Source organism: Neomonachus schauinslandi, chromosome 8 (assembly GCF_002201575.2).
Source record: "Neomonachus schauinslandi chromosome 8, ASM220157v2, whole genome shotgun sequence".
In the NCBI taxonomy this organism is placed as follows: domain Eukaryota; kingdom Metazoa; phylum Chordata; class Mammalia; order Carnivora; family Phocidae; genus Neomonachus; species Neomonachus schauinslandi.
This window is the reverse complement of record NC_058410.1, coordinates 144,860,587-144,880,802: the sequence shown is the minus strand read 5'-3', so window position 1 is coordinate 144,880,802 and position 20,216 is coordinate 144,860,587. Positions and strand designations below refer to the sequence as shown.

Sequence of the window (20,216 nt, the reverse complement as noted above, 5' to 3'; positions counted from 1 at the left end):
ATGCTGTGCATTCGGTAATTTATCTCTGTGATGGGAAACTGTTCAAAAAACCTTTGTTCCTAAGACTTCCTGGGCCACCCACTCAGTAGAGAAATGGGAAAAAGGAGAGGGAGACTTGGATCAAGAAGGGGCTCAATCCGTTGAGCAGCTGCTTTCAGCTCAGGTCAAATAAATAAAATTTTTAAAAATAAATAAATAAAAATATAAGCACCTTATGTGGCTGGTGACCCAACTCCACGGGGTGGCCTTGGACTCGGGACACAGACGGCCTGCAAAGCTGCGGGCGTGACGGACGAGCACAAAGGGACTGTTAGGTGACTGAGCTCCGCAGACACAGCCTGACGATCCCAGTGAAGCAGGACAGCACCATAAACACCTGGGGAGTGAAGCCCAAAGCCGGGGCTTTAACTAAAAACACGGTGGGACATGAAGAGCATATGAAAACTCTATCATTTCTATTAGCTTAAATCATTCCAAAACAAAAGTCCAGGTTTTAAACCCCGACGCCTCACAGCTTCCTCGTCTGTAAGATGGACAATGATGGCGCCCTTTCCCTGCCAGCTGTGCTTCGGAAATGGAAGCAGTCTGCAAACAGCGCCGGTCGGGCACCGGGGACGCAGCGAGGGGGAAGGGGCTGGCCCCGTAGGTACTCGTCACAGGGACGCCACAGACCCTTTACTGTGAACCATCAGCAGACCTCTGTGTGCTCTCGAGGAACTCAACAGATACAGACCTTCAGGCGTGTGGCCACGGCAGCGCTACTGGTTACGCGATGGGGAAAGTGGTGCAGCCGTCCCAAAGTCAGTACCCACGAGGGCTGGGGGCGCGGCACCCCGGGAAGGGCTGAAGGGGCCAAAGGGAAAGCAGCAGCTTCAAACACCGCACCTTCCTCTTCAGATGTGCCCAGGCCACAGGTCAGAACTTGTCCCAAAACGCACCTAGTGGGACGTGAAGAAAGACGTTTTCTCGCCTTAGCCTCCCCCGGGGACTTGGCCAGTGGTCCGGGAAACCGGCCGCCGTGTGGGTCTTCTGATGGCGGATGAGGCTGCTGTGGCGGCTGAAGCTCTTCCCACACTTGGTGCATGTGCGGCCGCTCCCCCGTGTGGCCCCTCGGGTGCTCGACGAGGAACGGACGCCGACTGTAGCTCTTCTCGCACTGGCCGCACCGATGGGGCCTCTCTCCCCTGTGGGTTCTCTGATGCGGGATCAGACCCGCACTCTGACTGAAGGCCTTCCCGCACTCCGCACAGCGGGACCGTTTCTGCAGGTTGTGGATCCCTCGGTGATTGAAAAGACCAGAGCTCCGACTAAAGGTCTTCCCACACTCACTACACTCATAGGGTCTCTCCCCAGTGTGGATTCTGTGATGGCGAACAAGGCCTGAGCTCTGGGCAAAGCTCTTCTCACACGCATCACACTTGTGCCGTCCCTCCCCTCGGGGGCTGCCCCAGCGCCCCGCTGCCCAACTCTCAGGGTCACCAAGCTCTCCATGTCGGGGATCCTGGGGGGATTGCCCCCAGGTCTGTCCATAAAATATCTCCCCATGGGACTCCACTATCTTAGGACAGTCTTTCCTCAGCACCAGCTCTCTGTCCTCAGCCTTGGTCATTCCATCTGAAACAGAGAAGACCAGGCACATGTCACTTGTTCCCTGAGTCTACGGGAGGGTCACTGTGCACAAAAGGACAGGGTGCTTCTAACCTGATGTGACCCCACATCACAGAGCAGCAAGGAGGTTAGAAACATCAGGGTCAGTGTGGTAACACCTTCCTCCAGGTAACAAGGAAGTCTGGCCTCTTAGGCAAAATGCGGCTTAGTCCAACCTTACGTGGCCTGGGCCTGGAAAGAATTCCTTCTACATCTTCATGGGGAGGTGTGGGTCACGATCAGGGTGGCTGCTCTTAGGTCTCCCTTAGAACTCCCTCAGCATGGGGCGCCTTGGGGCTTAGGTCATGATCTTGGGGTCCTGGGATTGAGCCCCACATTGGGCCCCGCACTCAGCATGGAGTCTGCTTGAGAGTCTCTCTGTCCCTCTGCCCCTAGCCCCATTCGCACACACACTCTCTAAAAAACAAGTAAATAAATCTTAAAAAAAAAAAAGAGTCCCTCCCCCTTTCGAGGTGGGGAGCCTCACAGTGACCAAGGGAACTCACCCCATGGACTCATTCATTCCTTTATGGGACGAGTGTTCAATCCTGCCATTCCAGGGGTCACAGGACTACTCGACGACTGTGGAATCAGCACCACCCCAGGTGTGTTCCCCGCCCAGGGCCTTTATGGGCTCCGCTCAGATGACAGCAAGTCTCCCTCCCTCATTCCTTCAAGTTTTCCCTCAGCTCCTACTTCCTGACTTCTACTTGCTACTGCAAGCAGCTCACCGCCCACCGCACTCACAGTCTCCCTCCCCTGCTCCTGTTCTGCCCCGTTCCACAACTTACCACTTCTAACACCCTGCATCACCTCCTCGTTAATCCCCCCGCTTGCCACAATCTGATCTCCATGACAGCGGGATCTTTCTGTTTCACTCCTTGAATCACGGACGCACAAGGCAGTTTTCAATAAATATTTGTTGAATGAATGAAAGAAAGCATTGAAACCAATCCACTACTAGGGCCTCAAACGACAGCCCAGGGACGGGCACCTGAGGCAAACACTCCCGACAGAACCGGCCCATACTGGATAGTTGTCCAACCAACCCCATCAGACTTGGAGCAGTTGAAGGGAAGAACGGAGACAAACAGACCCAAACTGTCTAAACACTAGGGAGCAGCCCTGTGGTATCCTCAGGATGTCTCGGGCTCTGCGGATAGGACTGTTCGGGGAAGCTGTCGAGAAAACACGACTGCCAAGTGACCCATGAGCTGGACCCTGACCACTGGAAGCTCCTCACCCCCTCCTCTGTCCCTGGAATGTGAGTTCCACTTGCCTGCCCCACTCCGGGGAGCCACCCCAAGGCCAGGGACAGTGACGGGGGGACACCACCATCTGGACAGTACACGTGACTGAAGCTGGTAAGGCCTCTGTATAAACTTTCACATTTGGCAGGTGGGTTGGAGATCTACTCACGTTGCTGCCACCCCGGAAGAGCCTCCCGTGGAAGCCTCCTTTGCTTATTAAAACCACCACCTACCCGCTGTCTTCAGTCTCTCCCTGCCCCCCACACGAGGGGGCTGGTTTCAGATCACACCTGGGAAGCTCCCAAGGAGCCTGCGCACCAACAGATCTCCTCCTTGCAACCAGAGAGCCCAGAGAGATCAGCCTCCAGCCCTCCTCTTTTTACCGAAACATCCAGCTCTTTCTCCCACATCTGATTACTGTCCCTCACGCACCTGAACAGGAGCCTCTGCGGACTCCTCTCTTGTTAGACCATGTTCTCCAGCTCCTTTTAGCTGGGGGATGACAACAGGTTTGGAAAACAGAAATGCGTCTTCAGAGAAGAAACAGGCCACAAGTGGGATCAGCATTGCCCTTCTGCCCAAACTTCACACTTACATTTGAAATGTACAAGAGAACTGGGTAAATATAAAAACAAAGACGTTTCTCACCTTCTAATGACGACCATTTATACGGCCGCCCGTGACTCACAAGCACTGTCACCTATGGTATCAAACTATGCACCACAAAACCCCCTGATGTTATCAGCCCACCTCCTGAAAGAGGTGAACAGCAAATAAAAGGTAGACAGACTCTGTACGTATGTAGAGAAAGTCTGGAAAATACACAGCAATTTGACAAGAGTGGTTACTCCTGGGGAATAAAATTTGGAGAACTTTCATGTTTTACTACATAAACTTCTATATTATTTGGATTTTTTTTTTTACCATCAGCAGTTCTGAAAGAAACTCAAACTCAGTGATACAAAGTAACCTTAAATGTTGCTTAGTTAAGGGCGCCTGGGTGGCTCAGTTGGTTAAGCGACTGCCTTCAGCTCAGGTCATGATCCTGGAGTTCCGGGATCGAGTCCCGCATCGGGCTCCCTGCTCAGCGGGGGGTCTGCTTCTCCCTCTGATCCCCTTCCCTCTCGTGCTCTCTGTCTCTCATTCTCTCTCTCTCAAATAAATAAATAAAATCTTAAAAAAAAAAAAATGTTGCTTAGTTAAAAAAGAAAAATTGAAGGGGCGCCTGGGTGGCTCAGTTGTTAAGCGTCTGCCTTCAGCTCAGGTCATGATCCCGGGGTCCTGGGATCGAGCCCCGCGTCGGGCTCCCTGCTTGGTGGGAGGCCTGCTTCTCCCTCTCCCACTCCCCCTGCTTGTGTTCCCTCTCTCGCTGTGTCTGTCAAATAAATAAAATCTTTAAAAAAAAAAATTAAAGAGCTGGAACTTGGATTTAGTCCTTTTAACCTCAAACACTTACTATGTTGCTTTGCAAAACTGGCTTTTCCTGAAGACACATACCTGCAGTGATAGTCCCATTAAGAGAACTCTGATTTCTAGACGCCCTCAGGATACTCTCCTGCGGCCACAGGAAATGCTTAATGGATGACTGGATGGAAGGAGGGAGCAATGGACAGACAGGAGGAAGGACTGGCTCAGATGTGCTTCCTGAAAGAAGGGGTTCCCAGTAGGGTTCTAGATGCAGTTTGGAAGGCAGAAGAAAGGAAAAGATGGCTGGAAAATAAAAAGTTCAAGTTCGCAGGAAGACGAGGAAGAAACGAACAGATTGCAAAGATGTTCATGAAGGAGGAAAATGAAACCAAAGGACTTTTTTAAAGACATATTTATTGAGAGTGCACGAGTGTGGGGAGGGGCAGAGAGAGAGAGACAGAAAATCTCCAGCAGACTCCCCGCTGAGTATGAAGCCCCGAGATCATGACCTGAGCGGAAATCAAGAATTGGACGCTTAATGGACTGAGACACCCAGGGGCCCAGAAACCAAAGGACTTTTAATCTGATGAGGTCACAGAAGCTAGAGGAAGGTCTGTAGAGCAACAGAGGTCACTCAAAAATATCTTTTTAATTTAAGTCAAGAGCTGTGTTCCAAGTGGCAGAAACCCAGGATAACCATATGATTGCTAGGGCAGATGGAATAAACACAGGCAGGAGGCAGAGCAGCAAGGGAAGTCCGGCTTCAATCCACATGGGGCTGGTGTGAGAACACCGACTATTAGATGGCTAACCATCAGTAAGAGGTGACGAGGTCTGGTGTGAGAAATCAGACGGAAGCTGGGCCACCTGTGGCAGGGACAGCCAGGACAGGAAGGCAGCCGGCTCGGCCCCATGTGCCCGGGACGGCACCCACCACGACGTCACCCGCCAGGAAGGGGCAGAGGCTGGTTCCACCAGACTCCCCCATCCAGTCTGCCACCTACTGAGTGCGCTCACAGATTTGCCCTGCGAACATTGGCCAGACTGGCTAAGGCGACCCTGAGGGACAGCTTGCCAAGTGCTTTCCGGTCAGCTGTTCGTGTTCAGTGCTCACAACCACCTTCTGTGGTGCACACTTGCTCGACTGAATTGTGTCATCTCTCTTCTGCTCAGTCACACGTTGAAGCCCTGACTGTATTTAGAAATAGGGCCTTTTAGGAAAGTAATTCAGATAATTAAGAGTGGGGCCCTAATGCAATAGGACTGATGTCCTTATAAGGGGAGGAGACACCAGAGCTTTCTCTCTCTCCCTTCCTCCATCTCTCTTTCCCCCACCCCAATAAGCACGTGCACAGAGAAAGGCACGTGTGAGAACAAAGTAAGAAGGTGGCCGTGAGCAAGCCAGGAAGACAGGTCTCACCAACAACCCACCCTGCAGGCACCTTGATCTTGGACATCCAGCCTCCAGAACAGTGAGAAGATAAATGTCTGTTGTGTAAGCCCCTCAGTGTGTGCTAGTTCTTTTATGAGAGCCCGAGCAGACTAAGGCAATACTATGATCAACCCCATTCTGGAGATGAGGGAACTGAGAGCAAATGGTTAAGTCACCTGCCCACGTACAAGCAGCTTCCAGAGGCAAAGCCATGATCTGACCCTATCACACCGATTCTCTAAAGCTGCTCCCCACAGTGATTCCTGGAAGTCTCCCTGAGGTGCCATGTGCCAGGAGACCAGAGAGCCTCCAGGATGGGACTCGGGGGGGGAGCCTGAGCGTGGGGCAAAGGGACACAGTGAGCACACTGTGCACTTGGAAACACGGAGCATTCCTGTCACCTGGCAAAGGGACTCCTGATCCCCTGGCTCCCCAGGTCTGGGCTTTTTATTTGTCTCATATGTTCAGCACCAGAAAAATCCTGTCCCTCACCTGTCTCTCCAATAGGGTGTGGCTGCTGAGCAGTGTCATGGGTGAGCTGGGGTTCCTCAGGCCAGGACTGGAGCCTCGGTCATGTCTGTGCTCCCAGAGGCACTGTCTCTTCAGAGAGGACTTCTTGCCCCTGCGTGTGGGCTACCACCTGGAAACAAAGAGATGAGATTTGACTTCTGAAGAGAAAACTGTCTAAAGAACACTTCCCAGAAAGAAGCAGGAAGCAGGATTAGAGTTAGTCAAGGGGGTATAAAACAAAGGATTCAAGGGTCACGCATACATACTTTTTCCTGGCAAATCTCCCTTCCTACCTCATGTTGAGGTTCATCGAGCTCTCTCTCCAGATCCTCCAGCAAAATCACAGCCTCCTCCCTGCTCTCTGGACAGTGCTCCCGCACCCAGGCCTGCAGCTCCTCGGGCAGGATGGTCAGGAACTGCTCCAGCACCAGCAGCTCCACGATCTGCTCCTTTGTGCTCACATGTGGCCTCAACCACTGGCGGCAAAGCTCCTGGAGTCGGGTGAAGGCCTCCCTGGGTCCAGGGGTCTCCTGGTAGCACAGCTGTCAAAAGCGCCTTCGGAAAATTTCCCTTGCCAGGGGATTACTATGTTTCAGCCTGGATTCCTGCACTTGGAGGCGACTTTCCGTCTCCATTTCCACTGTCAGAAGTTCTTCCCAAACCTCAGGAGCTTGCACATCCAGGGGTAAAACCTCCTTTGAGTCTGCATTCATCTTGTCCTTGAAGAGTTTAAAAAGCACCCTCCAGCTGGAGCTACGTTTTAGAAACACCTTTGAAGATTCCCTCCTACGCAGTAAAAATCATCGTTTACATAGAAAAATGGCAATAGCTAATGATAGGCACTGATTAAAAAACAACTGTGACAGGTCCCAAGGCTCTTCACTGAAAGTAAAGTCACTTGGGGACCAAAGGATGGGAAGAATGGGAAATATAAGGTCGTAATGTGCAAAAAGGATATACTTTCAAGTCACTCAGAACTGGATTTTATTCCAGCTCTAACATTTACTAATTGTGTGATCTTCAGCCAACTTCTTATCTTCTTCTTTCAATCTCAGTCTCTGGATGTGAAGAAATAGCAATACAAATACCTTACAGCGCTCATGGAGAAATTAGGGGCCACACAGTTCACTCAGCATGGTTAAAAAGCTCAGACTCATTACGTAAAAGTGAAATTAGACAAAGAAGAGACAGAAACTGTTCTTGTCTCTGATTAATGAATGAACTTTCTTCCCTGGGGCTCATGCTTTCCATACCGGACCACAGTTAATGTTCACGTGACCCTCTGAGGTTTGATAACAACCGCTACTTCAGGAGATAAGAAAGGGATGTCAGGGGAAGTTCGGCAGGTTGCCTAGGTCAGGTTCTTGATGAGGACAGTCCTTAGAATCCACAGACACCCAGGCAGTGCCTGCGACCCAGGAGGCCCGTACGTCTGCACAACGTCAGGACGTGCAGCCCTGAAGCTGAATTCCCGCGGCACAGGCGCTGTGGTGGACACGCAGGGAGTGGGCACCCGGGCACGGGGCTTGGTGACAGGACAGGGAGCCCCGGCGCACGCATCCCCAACAGGCTCCCCGGGGTGCGCGCACGCCAGGGCTCCAGGACCCTGCAGCCGAAAGCCAGTCCGCTCACAGCCCCTTAACCCGTCTCAGAGCCAAAAGCTGAGGGCCTGAACTCTGTGCTTGCCTTCCCCGTCCCCTGTCAGACTCCAGTCCGACCTGCGGCCGCTACTCCCGGGGGCGGCCCTCCAGCCTCGCCGTCCTCCCAGGCCCTGCCCGCGCGATGTCCCCGAGCCGGGACGACACGCCCTCCGCGGGCGGAGGCTTACCTTCCACGGCCCTCTCCCAGCCACGCCCGCCCGCCCGCCCCGAGGTCCCGGCGCCGACTCACGGGCGCGGAACGAGGCCCGGAGGCGGAGGGTCCCGGCGCGGCGGCGGCGGGGGCGCGCCAGCCGGAACAATGCGCCGCAGCGAGGAGGCCGCCCGCCGCGCGGGGGCGCTCGGGGCGGGAGTACTTCCGGGCCGCTCTAGGATCCCGCGTCTCATCTCCCGCCTCCCGCGGCGGAGCACGTGGTTGGAATTTCGCGCACAGGGAACACGTTTAAGGGGAAGAAACGCGTGCAGCCTCGGCCGTTAACTTGAAAATGCTTATTTTTAAAAAAATTACCTATGACTTTTTAAAATTCTCAGGCAATGCCAAAATTAATAAAGCAAAAGGTGAAATCCCATCCTATCCCTCCTTAGTCCCACTTCCCTGGGGTGGCCCAGTGGCCAGGGGTGAGCTGGGGATTCGCGCGTGTAATTCCCATCTCTGTCTCACACCTAGATAGACAGGCATGAAGCTATTTGACATTTAGCTTTTTCTCCACTTATTTTAACGTTTTCATTTCATGTACCTCAGACCTCTTTATTGCGCATGTAGGTCTAACTCCTTTGGTGGCTGCATAATAGTACATCAAGCACATGTACCGCAGTTTATTTGTCCGGGCCCTAGGTATTGGTAGACTTTCCTCCTTCCTTCCCTCCTTCCTTCTGCTTTCCTTCTTTGCTCCTTTGCTCCTCTCCTTCCTTCATTTTTTGCTACAGAAGTCTCTTGGATTTTTAGCGGGAATCCAAAATCAACTAAATTAGCTTTATTGGTACAAAAGAGCGTAATTAGTACTGTTAGTCATCCATCAGTTTTATCATGCCAACCAGAATGATGGTATTGCATAAATTATGTTTGTTTTGTTTTTAACAGAACCTCATTATTTATTTTATCACAGCAGTAGGAAAGTATCTTACATGTTAATGTAAATTCTTTGATGCAGCGTTTTAACTCCAAAACCATAGCTTTGTAAATTCCTGTGATTGTTTTACTCAAACTAGCCATCTGAGGGCATTAAATAAGGTCAGGTTTCATCCTTTATTTTAACTTCTTCTAAATATCCAGTAAGTGTATAATCTACCAGCATGAAGAAAATATGCTCAAAATCCTGATCACTTTCTTCAACACACCCCCAAAGCCCTCAGTACAAACCTTCCCAACAAACTATATAATGACTGTAAATTTTCAGCTTTTCTTTAACTGGAATACCATTCAAATACGTTATTCTCTTGCATTTTGGATGCCCGCCTGTGACAAGTAAACCGTTTCTATTCGCATGAAACTCTCAAATGTGTCACTGATAGTTGATTAGGCTCTCTAACTGGATCATGTGTGCTCATTAAGCAGGTCAACTATAGCACTCAGGCAGCCTCCACCCTAGGATCAAGTGGATAGTGCATTGGATTTCCCTGCAGTTAAACAGCTCTGAGAAAGACTGGCTCCCACTTGTCTGTTTGGAGGGAGATTCCCCTATAGCAATAGCAGTACTTGATGATTGTCTTGGGACAGAAGGGATTACTTTTTACTTAGAATTGGGAATCTCTACTGAAAATACTTAAAACACCACTCAGCTCAGACTAGAAGAAATGCTGACTACAAGACTAACTATAAAGATTGAGTGTTACTTGAATCTGGAAACAGGTATACTGGGATATTGACTCTTCTGCAAGTTATGTCATAAGCTTAAAAAATATGAAGGAGGAGGAGGAGGAAGGGGAGGTGGAGGAGGAGAAGAAAAGGGAGAAACAAAAGGAGAAGAAGGACAGAAGGAGAAGAATTAGAGAATTGTTAACAAAGAGATTGAGGGAACTAGCTTGTATGTGGATAGACCCAAGTCTAAAAATACCTATGTCCCATATGAATCTTCATTAACCCAAGATAGTTTCAGTAAGTGGGCAAGCTGATCTGCCCTATGGATGTCACCGACCAATTCTAAACCCCAAGTATGATGTAATACCCCAGTGGGAACAGCAGTCACCTGGTGGCAATTACATTACATTGGACCCTCTCTATGATAGAGAGAACAAAACATTGCTTCAAAGTAATAGACACTTGTTTTGAATTTCGATTGGCTTTCCATGCCTACCACGCTATCAGTATTGATTGGATGAAAGTCCCACTCACACCAGCCCTAACTTAGTTGGGCATTAAAATGAAATGTCCCCCCCCCACCCCAATCTGTACTTTCAACTGGGTTCCTAAAATAATCTTTCTGTCCTTTAGTGATATCTTGGGCAGATCCCATAGCTTTCTGGTCAATTTTAAGTATCAAAGATCCCATTCAGTTTATTTTTAATTTGAAAATTTATTACCTATTGAATAAGTTATATAGCCACAGATTCAAAATTTTACAAAAAGTTCAAAAGGGCATACGTTGAAAAATCTCCCTCTGATTTTTCTCTTCTGTTGAGTTTGATAATGATATTGTAGTTCCATAGGAAAATGTCCTTATTTTTTAGATGAATAGTGAAGTATTCAAGAGTGTTATGTGTAATGTCTATAATTTACCTCGAAATACTTCAGCAGAGATAGAAACAGCAAATATGGCAAAATGAACAATTATAAATGTAGGTGAGTACATGGTGTTCATTATATATTACACATAAACCTTTGCGAGTAACTGGGTTTCTGAATTCAGATTTTCTTAACACTAACGAATTTCAATCCACTTCAAGATATGCCCCAGATGACCGGTGCGTTGGGACGCAGCACCCCCAACGGCTTCTCCTGCGCCCATACGGACAGCCACGTGCCCAGCCCCAGAGCCAGGGTCACCACGCTGTCCAATCCTGTGGCCGTCTTGGCCTCCAGACGGACCACGCCCAGAGGTAAATGGGGCAGCTCGCAATGGGTGAGCCCGCAATGACGTGGGCAGTGACAGTCCTACCTTCACCCTCTCCCTGGCCAACGCCCCCAGCGCGCGAGCCCCCCCCCCCACACACACACTACAGGGCTTTCTGCGCCCCAGCGTGCAGCCCTCTACATCACTGAGGACAAAGCCCATCTCAAGGGTGTGCAGCACTGGGAGCTGGTGCCCATCGAGGTGTTGGAGGCGTGGCAAGTGAAGACCAGCTTCAAAAGGCTGCTGAAGGCTTGTTTCCAGGCTGTCGGGCCGCAGAGTCGGGCCCCGCCTCCTTCCCCGCACTCGCTGCAGGACTGAGGGGATCCAGATCCACAAGCCGCCGCGGGTGTAGGTGGTGGTGGAGCTCCTGATCTCAGGCTCCTCCGTCCTGCTGAGCCTGGTGGACGGCTGGGACATCGGCACCCAGCTGCTGGCCCTGGCGCGGCTGTTCTCGGACCCCCTCCACCACACTCAGGGCGGCTTCCGTCCGCTGGTAGAGGAGGAGCGGCTTCAGCCACCGCCGGGCGCGCACGCCGGCCCCGCAGAGCAGCGGCTCCACACCCGGGTCCTGCAGTTCCTGGACTGCGTGCTCAGGTCCCCCTGCAGGTCCCCTTGGAGTTCGCGTTCAACCCCTCCCACCTCAAGTTCCCTGGCTACTCCCGCGCATCCCGCCGCCTCCGGACCTTCCTGCCAGACTGGGACTGGGAGCGCCCGGGGCCGGGGCTGCTGCCCCAGGATAAGGGGGAGCGCAGGGTCAGCAGGCGTGCGGGCCGGTGTGGGATTGCGTGCACGAGCCGAGCAGGAGGACGCGCGTGTTGCACCACTCCGCACCCGATGACACGGAGGGCTGGCGGCCCTCCAGCAACGGGTCCAGCCTAAAGGTGTGGGATTTCCACACCGAGGAGACACTGGCCGGGAGGACTCCCCTATGCCTGGGAGCTGGCCCAGCCTCCCCCCACCCCGAGGCCCCAGAGGAGGATGGGGGTACTCCCCAGAGCAGGCGCCGCGTGGTGGGGCCCTGCTAGGACAGCGGCCCCAGCCCCGCCTGACGCCACCCCACGCCCGCCCGAGGAGCCGCCGCGGCTGGAGACCGAGCTGCGCCGACCCCTGGGATGGGGGAGGGGGCGGCGGGGGGGGAAGGCCACACAGCGTCTGGAGGCCGGGCAGACGGACGTGGCTCCCCCAGCTCCCTGCTGGTGTCTAGTGTGCCCGCCACCGCCGCTCGCTAGGTGCGCACCTCCAGGAGGCCCGTGGGCTCCACTCCGAGCCTCAGCCCGGAAGCGCCCAGAATCGCGGCCCAACCGCGGCGCCTTCCCGCCGCAGCAGCACGGCTCCAGACAGCCGAGAGTGACACAGGTCCTACAGGGCGCCCCGTCCAAGAAGGGGGCCTTCGTGCTGGCCAAGCCCGAGCACCCGCTGCGCCGCGGTGACCACCGTGTGGCCACGGAGTGCAAGGGTGCCAGCGACCTGGCACCGCCACCAAGGGCTCCCCAAGACCGTGGGCAAGGAGGCCTCTGTGACGTGAAGACCGCGCGCCGCGTTTACAACCTCTGAGCCCAGCAGTGGGTGGACCAGATCCAGAGCGGCCTCTCAGACGCCCGAGCCCGCCCTGCTCCGGCTGCTCTGCGTCTAGTGGTTGGAGACCACTGGGGTGGCCCCCGCTCGCATGTCTACAGCCCCCACCCTCGGCAGGATGGAGGCCCGCTCCCACCATGCGGCCGGCTCTAACTTATTTTGGGGTTTTGGGTGCGCGTCGGCCGGGAGGCGGCGGGGTGTCCCCGCCGTGGGCCGGTCAATAGGCCACCTGCGCCCAGGCCCTGGGGTGGGGGTGGGGGGGGTAGTGCAGGCCCACCGCGCAGGCCACCGGTTCCCAGAGCTAGTCTCTAAAAACAGAACAATAACAGAGATTTGCCCCAGATGAAGATGAAGATTTACCAGTTTTAAGAGTTTTCAGAATTTCTTTAAAAAAAATTTAAAAAAAAAGGGGGGGGGCGCCTGGGTGGCTCAGATGGTTGGGCGTCTGCCTTCGGCTCAGGTCATGATCCCGGGGTCCTGGGATCGAGCCCCGCATCAAGCCCCGCATCGGGCTCCTGGCTCAGCGGGGAGCCTGCTTCTCCCTCTCCCTCTGCCTCTCTCCCTGCTCATGCTTTCTATCTCTCTCTCTCTCTCTATCTCTGTCTCAAGTGAATAAATAAGATCTTAAAAAAAAAATTTAAAAAAAAAGTTCTCAGAATTTTATGGATTTTTGAAACTGGATAAGGGATCGTGGATATGTACTAGTCTTTCTCTTTCTCTGTCTCTCTCTTTATATATTTAAACATTTTCAAAACAAAAATTTTTAATTAAAAATCTTCATCTTACTCCTACCCCCAAGCCACCTAATTTCATTCCCTAGAAACAGTCAAAACCTTTGATTTCTTATGTAGACTTTTGGAGATATTTTATGCATGAAGAAGCGTGTATTTATACATACCTTCTCCCTATTATTGTCACGAATAGTAGAAAATGACGCCTACAGTTCCCTATTCTGTTTGTTTAATTTAACAACAAATCTTGGAGATTTTCTCAGAGCTGGACACACAGATCTCCCTTTTTATTTTTGACAGTTGCAAAATATTCCATTACACAGATTTATTTACCTAGTCTTCTACTGATGAGCAATTAAGCTATTTCCAAATATTTTCTATTTATAAACAATGATGAACTAAATAGTATCCTACATCTTACACATGTTAGTAAATCTCTAGGATAAATTCCTAAAAGTAGAATTGCTGAGCCAAAGAATATATGCATTTATGAAATTAATATACACTACTAAATTGCTCTCCAAAGTAGTTATAAAATACACTTGAAACTAATATAACTATGTTAACTACACCAGAATTAAAATTTTTTAAATTTTAATAAATAAAAAGAAGTAGTTATACAAATCTACAACTCTAGGGTGCCTGGGTGGCTCAGTCAGTTGAGTGCCCACCTCTTGGTTTCAGCTCAGGTCATGATCTCAAGGTCATGAGATTCAAGCCCCGAGGTGGAGCCCTGAGTCTGGCTCCCGAGATTGGGGAGTCTGCTTGAGATTCTCTCCCTCTGCCCCTCCTGCCCCCCCTCGCACTCTCTCTCTCAAATAAATAAATACTTTAAAAAATTTTTTCAACTCTCTAACAATATCTAAAAGTGATGCCACCCCAAATCTTCACCAAATTTTTTGATTTTTGCCAACCTGATAGGCAAAAAATAGTATATCATTAATATTAGTATTAATTAGTACTAATTAGTTTCTTTAAATATGAAAAAAGATTAATAAATTAATATTTATGTACAATTCCTTTCTGTTCACATCCTTTCCCTTTTTTCCTATTTGTGATGGTCTTTCTCTTGACTTGTATAATCACAATCATCATATGTTAGGGAAATTAGTCCTTTGTGATAATTTGGAATTTTTTCATTTGACTTTCTTTATGGTGGCTTTAGTTAGGTATACAGAAATTTTTAATTTTTTAGTTAAATTTACTAATCTTGTATGCTTTCTGTGATAAGAAGGCCTCCCTTGTGCCAAAACTGTAAGGGAAAATTCTCATGTAGTTTCTTCTAGTACTTTTATGGTTTTATTTTTTTCCTAAAATTTTGAACCACCTGGAACTGATACAGTTGTAAGATGTGAGGTGTGGATTACACTTTTTTTTTTTTTCAGTTATTTACCCAGATGTCCCAGGACCTTTTCTTTTAAAGTTTTTATTTATTTATTTGACAGAGAGCACAGGCAGGGGGAGCAGGAGAGGGAGAAGCAGGCTCCCCCCTGAGCAGGGAGCCCCAATGCAGGGCTCGCGATCCCAGGACTCGATCCCCGGACTCAATCCCAGGACCCTGAGATCATGACCTGAGCCTAAGGCAGACGCTTAACAAACTGAGCCAACCATGCGCCCCATAGTACCATTTCTTGAATGAGCCATCATTTCTCCACTAACTTGAAATGCCATATTAATCAAATGCTTAAATATTTGGGCCTACTTCTGGATTTTTCTATCCTGTTTATACTACAATGTTTTATTCATTGTAGCTTGTAATATGTTTTAAAATCCCAAAGGCCTATGTTTTCCTTGTTATTCTTTTCTGAATTTTCTTGGCTACTAATGCTTGTTTACTTTTCACATAAACTTGAGAAGAAATTTATTGAGTGTGAAAACAAAATTCTCTGTTAATTTTTATTAGTATTATATGAAATACCTAGACTAACATGTAGAGAAAATTGATATTCCTCTTTCTCCATATCTTGGGTCAGTCAACAATATTTAAAATTTTCTTATCATTGATCTTGTAATTTCTTCTTAAATTTATATCTCAATGTTTTATGTTTTGCTGCTACTGTAAATGGGTGTCTTTTCTTCCATTGTGTGTGTGTAGACAATTGATTTTTCTTGTTTATTTTTATAAATATATTTAATTTTATAAGCATATCCTGGGATACCATCATAAATCTAATATGATGATAATTTTAACTACCTTCCAATTTACTTATTTCTCTTGTTAAATGCATTGTTTAGGGGCTCCTGGCTGGCTCATTCCATAGAGCATGTGACTCTTGATCTTGGGGTTGTAATTTCGAGCCCCACACTGGGTGGAGAGATTACTTTAAAAAAATGCATTGTCTAGTTTCTCCAGAACAATATAAAATAATGGTAGTGAGAATGGACATTTTTCTAACATATTTTTAACTTTAAAGGAAAGGCATCTAATATTTATCTGAAAAGCAGAATGATTGTTGATGTAAGTTAGGTATGTTTCATTATGTTAAGGAACCACCTATTCTTTTTTACTAAAATTTTAATATCAAAAATGTATATTAATATAATAAGATGGCTTTTCCACATCTATTTAAATGACTATATGCTGTTTTTCCTTAGATATGTTAATATGGTGAATTATATTTAAAGATTTCTTAATATATTTTTTAAAGATTTTATTTATTTATTTGGGATAGAGAGAGAGCATGAGCAGGGGGAGCAGCAGAGGGAGAGGGAGAAGGAGGCTCCCCACTGAGCAGAGAGCCCGATGTGGGGCTCGAGGTGGGGCTCAATCCCAGGACCCTGAGATCATGACAGGAGCCAAAGGCAGATGCTTAACCAACTGAAACACCCAGGTGCCCCTAAAGATTTCTTAATATTAAACAATTTTAAGCTCATCATCATTTTGCCATAGTTAATTATTTACTCCTTTAATGTGCTTCTGGATTCTGTTTACTCCTATTTAGGATTAAGTATAAATGAGAATCAGATGGCTTTCTCATTGGTAATCAACTTTGAGCTTCCAGATTAATATTTGTATTGTTTCCCCCCCAGAATCGACTATTCCCTTCTTTTTCTATGTTCTGGAACAGTTTTAAATGCATTGGAATTATTTGTTCTGTAAATGGTTGGTTAAAATTCACCCTTGAAACTGTTTTGTCTGGTATTTGAGGGGGGGGGGGTAGTTGACAACTTTTATGCCTTCCGTTGTAAATGGTTTGTTTGGATTTTCTGTTCTCTAAGTAAACTCTAGGCCCAGCGTAAGGCTTGAACTCACAACCCTGAGATCAAGAGCCACAGGCTCTACCGACTGAGCCTGCCAGGTGCACCCGGACTTTCTATTTCTTCTAAGGTTATTGTGGGATGCTATACTTTCTAGACATACACTGCAACAATGTTCTCAAATTATTTTTGCGTAGCGTTGAATGAAGTGTCCCTTTTAGTTTCACTTATATCTGCGGTTGCAAACATTCCTACCGCCACCGCTGTGACCGGCGACCGCGAGCCTGGTGGGCAGTCACCCCTGAGGGTAGCAGAGCCCAGAGTCCAGGCTGAGCGCAGGGCGACGCGTCTCCCCCCGAACTCACCACCTGCGCGCCCTGGCAGCCTGGGCGGCCAAAGGTCAGCGGAGCTCGAGGTGCAGGAAGGTGAAGAACCCTAGGAACTGGACTTGGGGCGGAAAACGAAAGTCTGAGAGTGCCAGGCGGGGCCCGGCCCCCTGCGGCTCGACAGAGCGCAACGCCTACCAGGTGGGGAGGGGGGTATTTACTAAGTAGATCTTCTTGCCCACTCTGTGCTTCTTCCTGGTTTGGACTCACGGATTCCTAATTTCGACCTTTCTGATTCAGAACATCTTCAGCCTGGAAGGACCTGGGAACTCATCCAGCAAAGACTGGCAGCCAGTACCCGAGTTGCTCTTTGCTCCGAGATCCCAGCCCCCCACTTTAGTGTCCTGCCTTGAGGTTCCTGAATGGTCGCCGGGGGGAGAATCCCCGAAATCATGAATTCTGAGAGTCTTTCTTCACATCCTTAAAGGGGTGACCCCAAACGGTTGAAAATCCCTGGGTCTGCAGTGGGAAGGGTCTCCCCATTCCTTTGCCCAGCCACTACTAACATGTCCTCCCCACCCACCACCCCCCCCCCCCCCCCCCCGTGCCACTTAGCGCCCCCTTCGCACTTCCACCAGTCAAAAGGACAAGTCCTTTGCAGTCAGGGATTATACCTCTTCATACTTTCTTAAAAAAAAAAAAAAAGGATTTTATTTATTTATTTGACAGAGAGCAGAGCACAAGCAGAGGGAGCAGCAGAGGGAGAGGGAGAAGCAGACTCCCCGCTGAGCTGGGACCCCCCATGCAGGGCTCCATTCCAGGGTCCTGGGATCATGAGATCATGACCTGAGCCGAAGGCAGATGCTGAACCGACTGAGCCACCCAGGTGCCCCCCGCCCCTTTTAATTCTTTCGTTTTCCACTCAGCTCGGTGTGGTGGGTGGTCAGCACAAACAGGAATTGAGTCCTGAGTCCTATGTGAATGACCATTGTTTATACAGATGGAATTTTTTTTTAATGTTAAAGCTTACATGCCCTCCACCAGTCATCCCCTTCAAACATTGCAACAGCAAATTCAGTAATAATTGAAAAGTCCTTGCACTCCCAAGTCAATTCTTTAAAAAAAAATCCATGCCAACAGTATGGGGTGTATTCCTCCAAGCTATTTATAAATGAATATATAATTTATGTGTACTTATAGAATTATATTTACAAAAATGGAAACTGCTATACATTAGTGTTCTGTGGTACTTTTTAGATGAGTTACTACTTACTTCATTCTTTTTTTTTTTTTTTTTACTTCATTCTTTTTGATGGTTATGTGGTAGTGTGATTAAGTGATGCACCAAATTTGTTAAATCAACCATCTACTAACCCTTTATTTCAAACACTACTATCTTGAGCATTCTTTGACAATTCTTGATGAGCATATGTAAGTATTTCTATAGGATAGAGTTTTAGAAGTGGAATTCTGAGTGATGATCTATTAAGATATAATTTGCATACAGTAAAATTTACCTTTTTTTTTTAAAGATTTTATTTATTTATTTGACAGAGAGAGACACAGCGAGAGAGGGAACACAAGCAGGGGGAGTGGAAGAGGGAGAAGCAGGCTCCCTGAAGAGCAGGGAGCCTGATGTGGGACTCGATCCCGGGACCTGGGATCATGACCTGAGCTGAAGGCAGTCGCTTAACCAACTGAGCCACCCAGGCGCCCTAAAATTTACCTTTTTATGTGCACAGTTGGGTGAGTTTGGACAAGCATGCATCATCCTATAAAGACCACTAGCTACAACCAAGACACACACCTCCAGTACCCCAGGATCCCCCTTGCTCCCCTTTTTTAAAGTAGGTTCCACGCTCAGCATGGGGCTCTAACTCACCACCCTGAAATCAAGACTTTAACCAGATCAAGAGTAAGACACTTAACCAATTGAGCCATCCAGGCACCCCACTCCTTGCTCCTTTATAATCAATCTTTCCTCCACCCCCAGCTCTGACAATCATTAATCTGATTTTTCACTCATACCTTTTGCCTTTTCTGGGATGGAATCATTCAGCATAAGCATTTGAGTCTGGTTTCTAGTTTCTTTCACTTAGCATACTACTTTTGAGATTAATTAATGTTGTAGTGTGTATTAGCGGTTTGTCCTTTGCATTGCTGAGTTAAAATTCCACTGCATGGATGTACCACAGTTTGCTTATCCATCTACCGGATGATGGACATTCGGGTTGTTTCCAGGTTTGGGTGATTATGAATAAAGCTGCTATACGCATTCACTTACAGATGGATATATGTTTTCATTTCTCTTGAGTAAATGCCTAGGAGGAAGATTGTTGGGTTGTCAAGTTTGTGTTTAACTTCATAAGAAACTGCCAAACTGATTTTTCCAAGTGACTGTACCATTTTGTATTCCCACTACAAGATATGAGAGTTCCATTTGCCCCACATCCTCATTGACATTTAGTATTGTTACTTAAAAGAAAAATTTTAGCGGCACCTGGGTGGCTCAGTTGGTTAAGTGTCTGCCTTTGGCTCAGGTCAAGATCACAGGGTCTTTGGATCTAGTCCCCCACTGGGCTCCAAGGAGCCTGCTTCTCCCTCTGCCTGCCACTCCCTCTCCTTTCTCTCTCTCTCACAAATAAATAAAATCTTTAAAAATAATTTTTTTATCCATTATAGTAAGAGTGTAGTGGTATTTCATTGTGGTTTTAATTGAATTTCCTCATATATTTATGATATTGAGATATTTTCAGGTGCTTATTTGCCATCTATATATTTTCTTTGCTGAGGTCTAAATTAAAATCGTTCCCCCATTTTAATGGAATATGGGATTTTTTTCCTATTGTGAATTGTATGAGTTCTTTACTTGGGCTACCAGCCTTTTTTTTTTTTTAATCAGATATGTGCTTTGCAAAATTTTCTCCCAGTCTGAGGCTTGTCCTTTCATTTGTATTAACAGTGCCTTTCAAAGAACAGAAGTTTTTGATTTTGATAAAATCCAAGTTATCTATTTTTCTTTTATAGTTTCTGTTTTATTCTAAAAATATTTACCAAACTCACATCCACAAAGATTTTCTCTTATGCTTTCTTTTAGAAATTTCAAAGTTTTAGGTTTTAGTTTTAGGTTTTATGTCTATGAGCCCTTGTGAGTTAATTTTTGTATATGGTGTGAAGTAAGAATGGAGATTCATCCTCCCCCTCCCCCCCCAGCTGGCTGTCCAAATGCTGCGTAACTGTTTGTTGAAAAGACTCTCCTTCTCCGTCTAGAGAATTCCCTGAATCACCTTGGCATCTTTGATGAACATCAGTTGACCATACATGTGTGACTCTACTTTTGAAGTCTGGTACCTATTTTTTAAATGGCGATAACGCGCCAGTTTGCCGCCACCTCTCCCCCCCCCCCCCCCCCCCCCCCCCCCCCCCCCCCCC

General features: G+C 48.2%; 1 protein-coding gene across 1 annotated transcript in view; it reads right to left on the bottom strand.

Annotated features, from left to right (window-relative positions):
- Positions 1–915: 915 nt before the first annotated feature.
- The window catches only part of LOC110586958 (zinc finger protein 664-like), a 33,025-nt gene continuing 13,724 nt past the window's right edge, over positions 916–20,216 (bottom strand). The window contains 2 exon segments of the mRNA XM_044917242.1: positions 916–1,084; positions 1,086–1,399. Of these exon segments, the coding sequence (XP_044773177.1) occupies positions 916–1,084; positions 1,086–1,399 (483 nt within the window).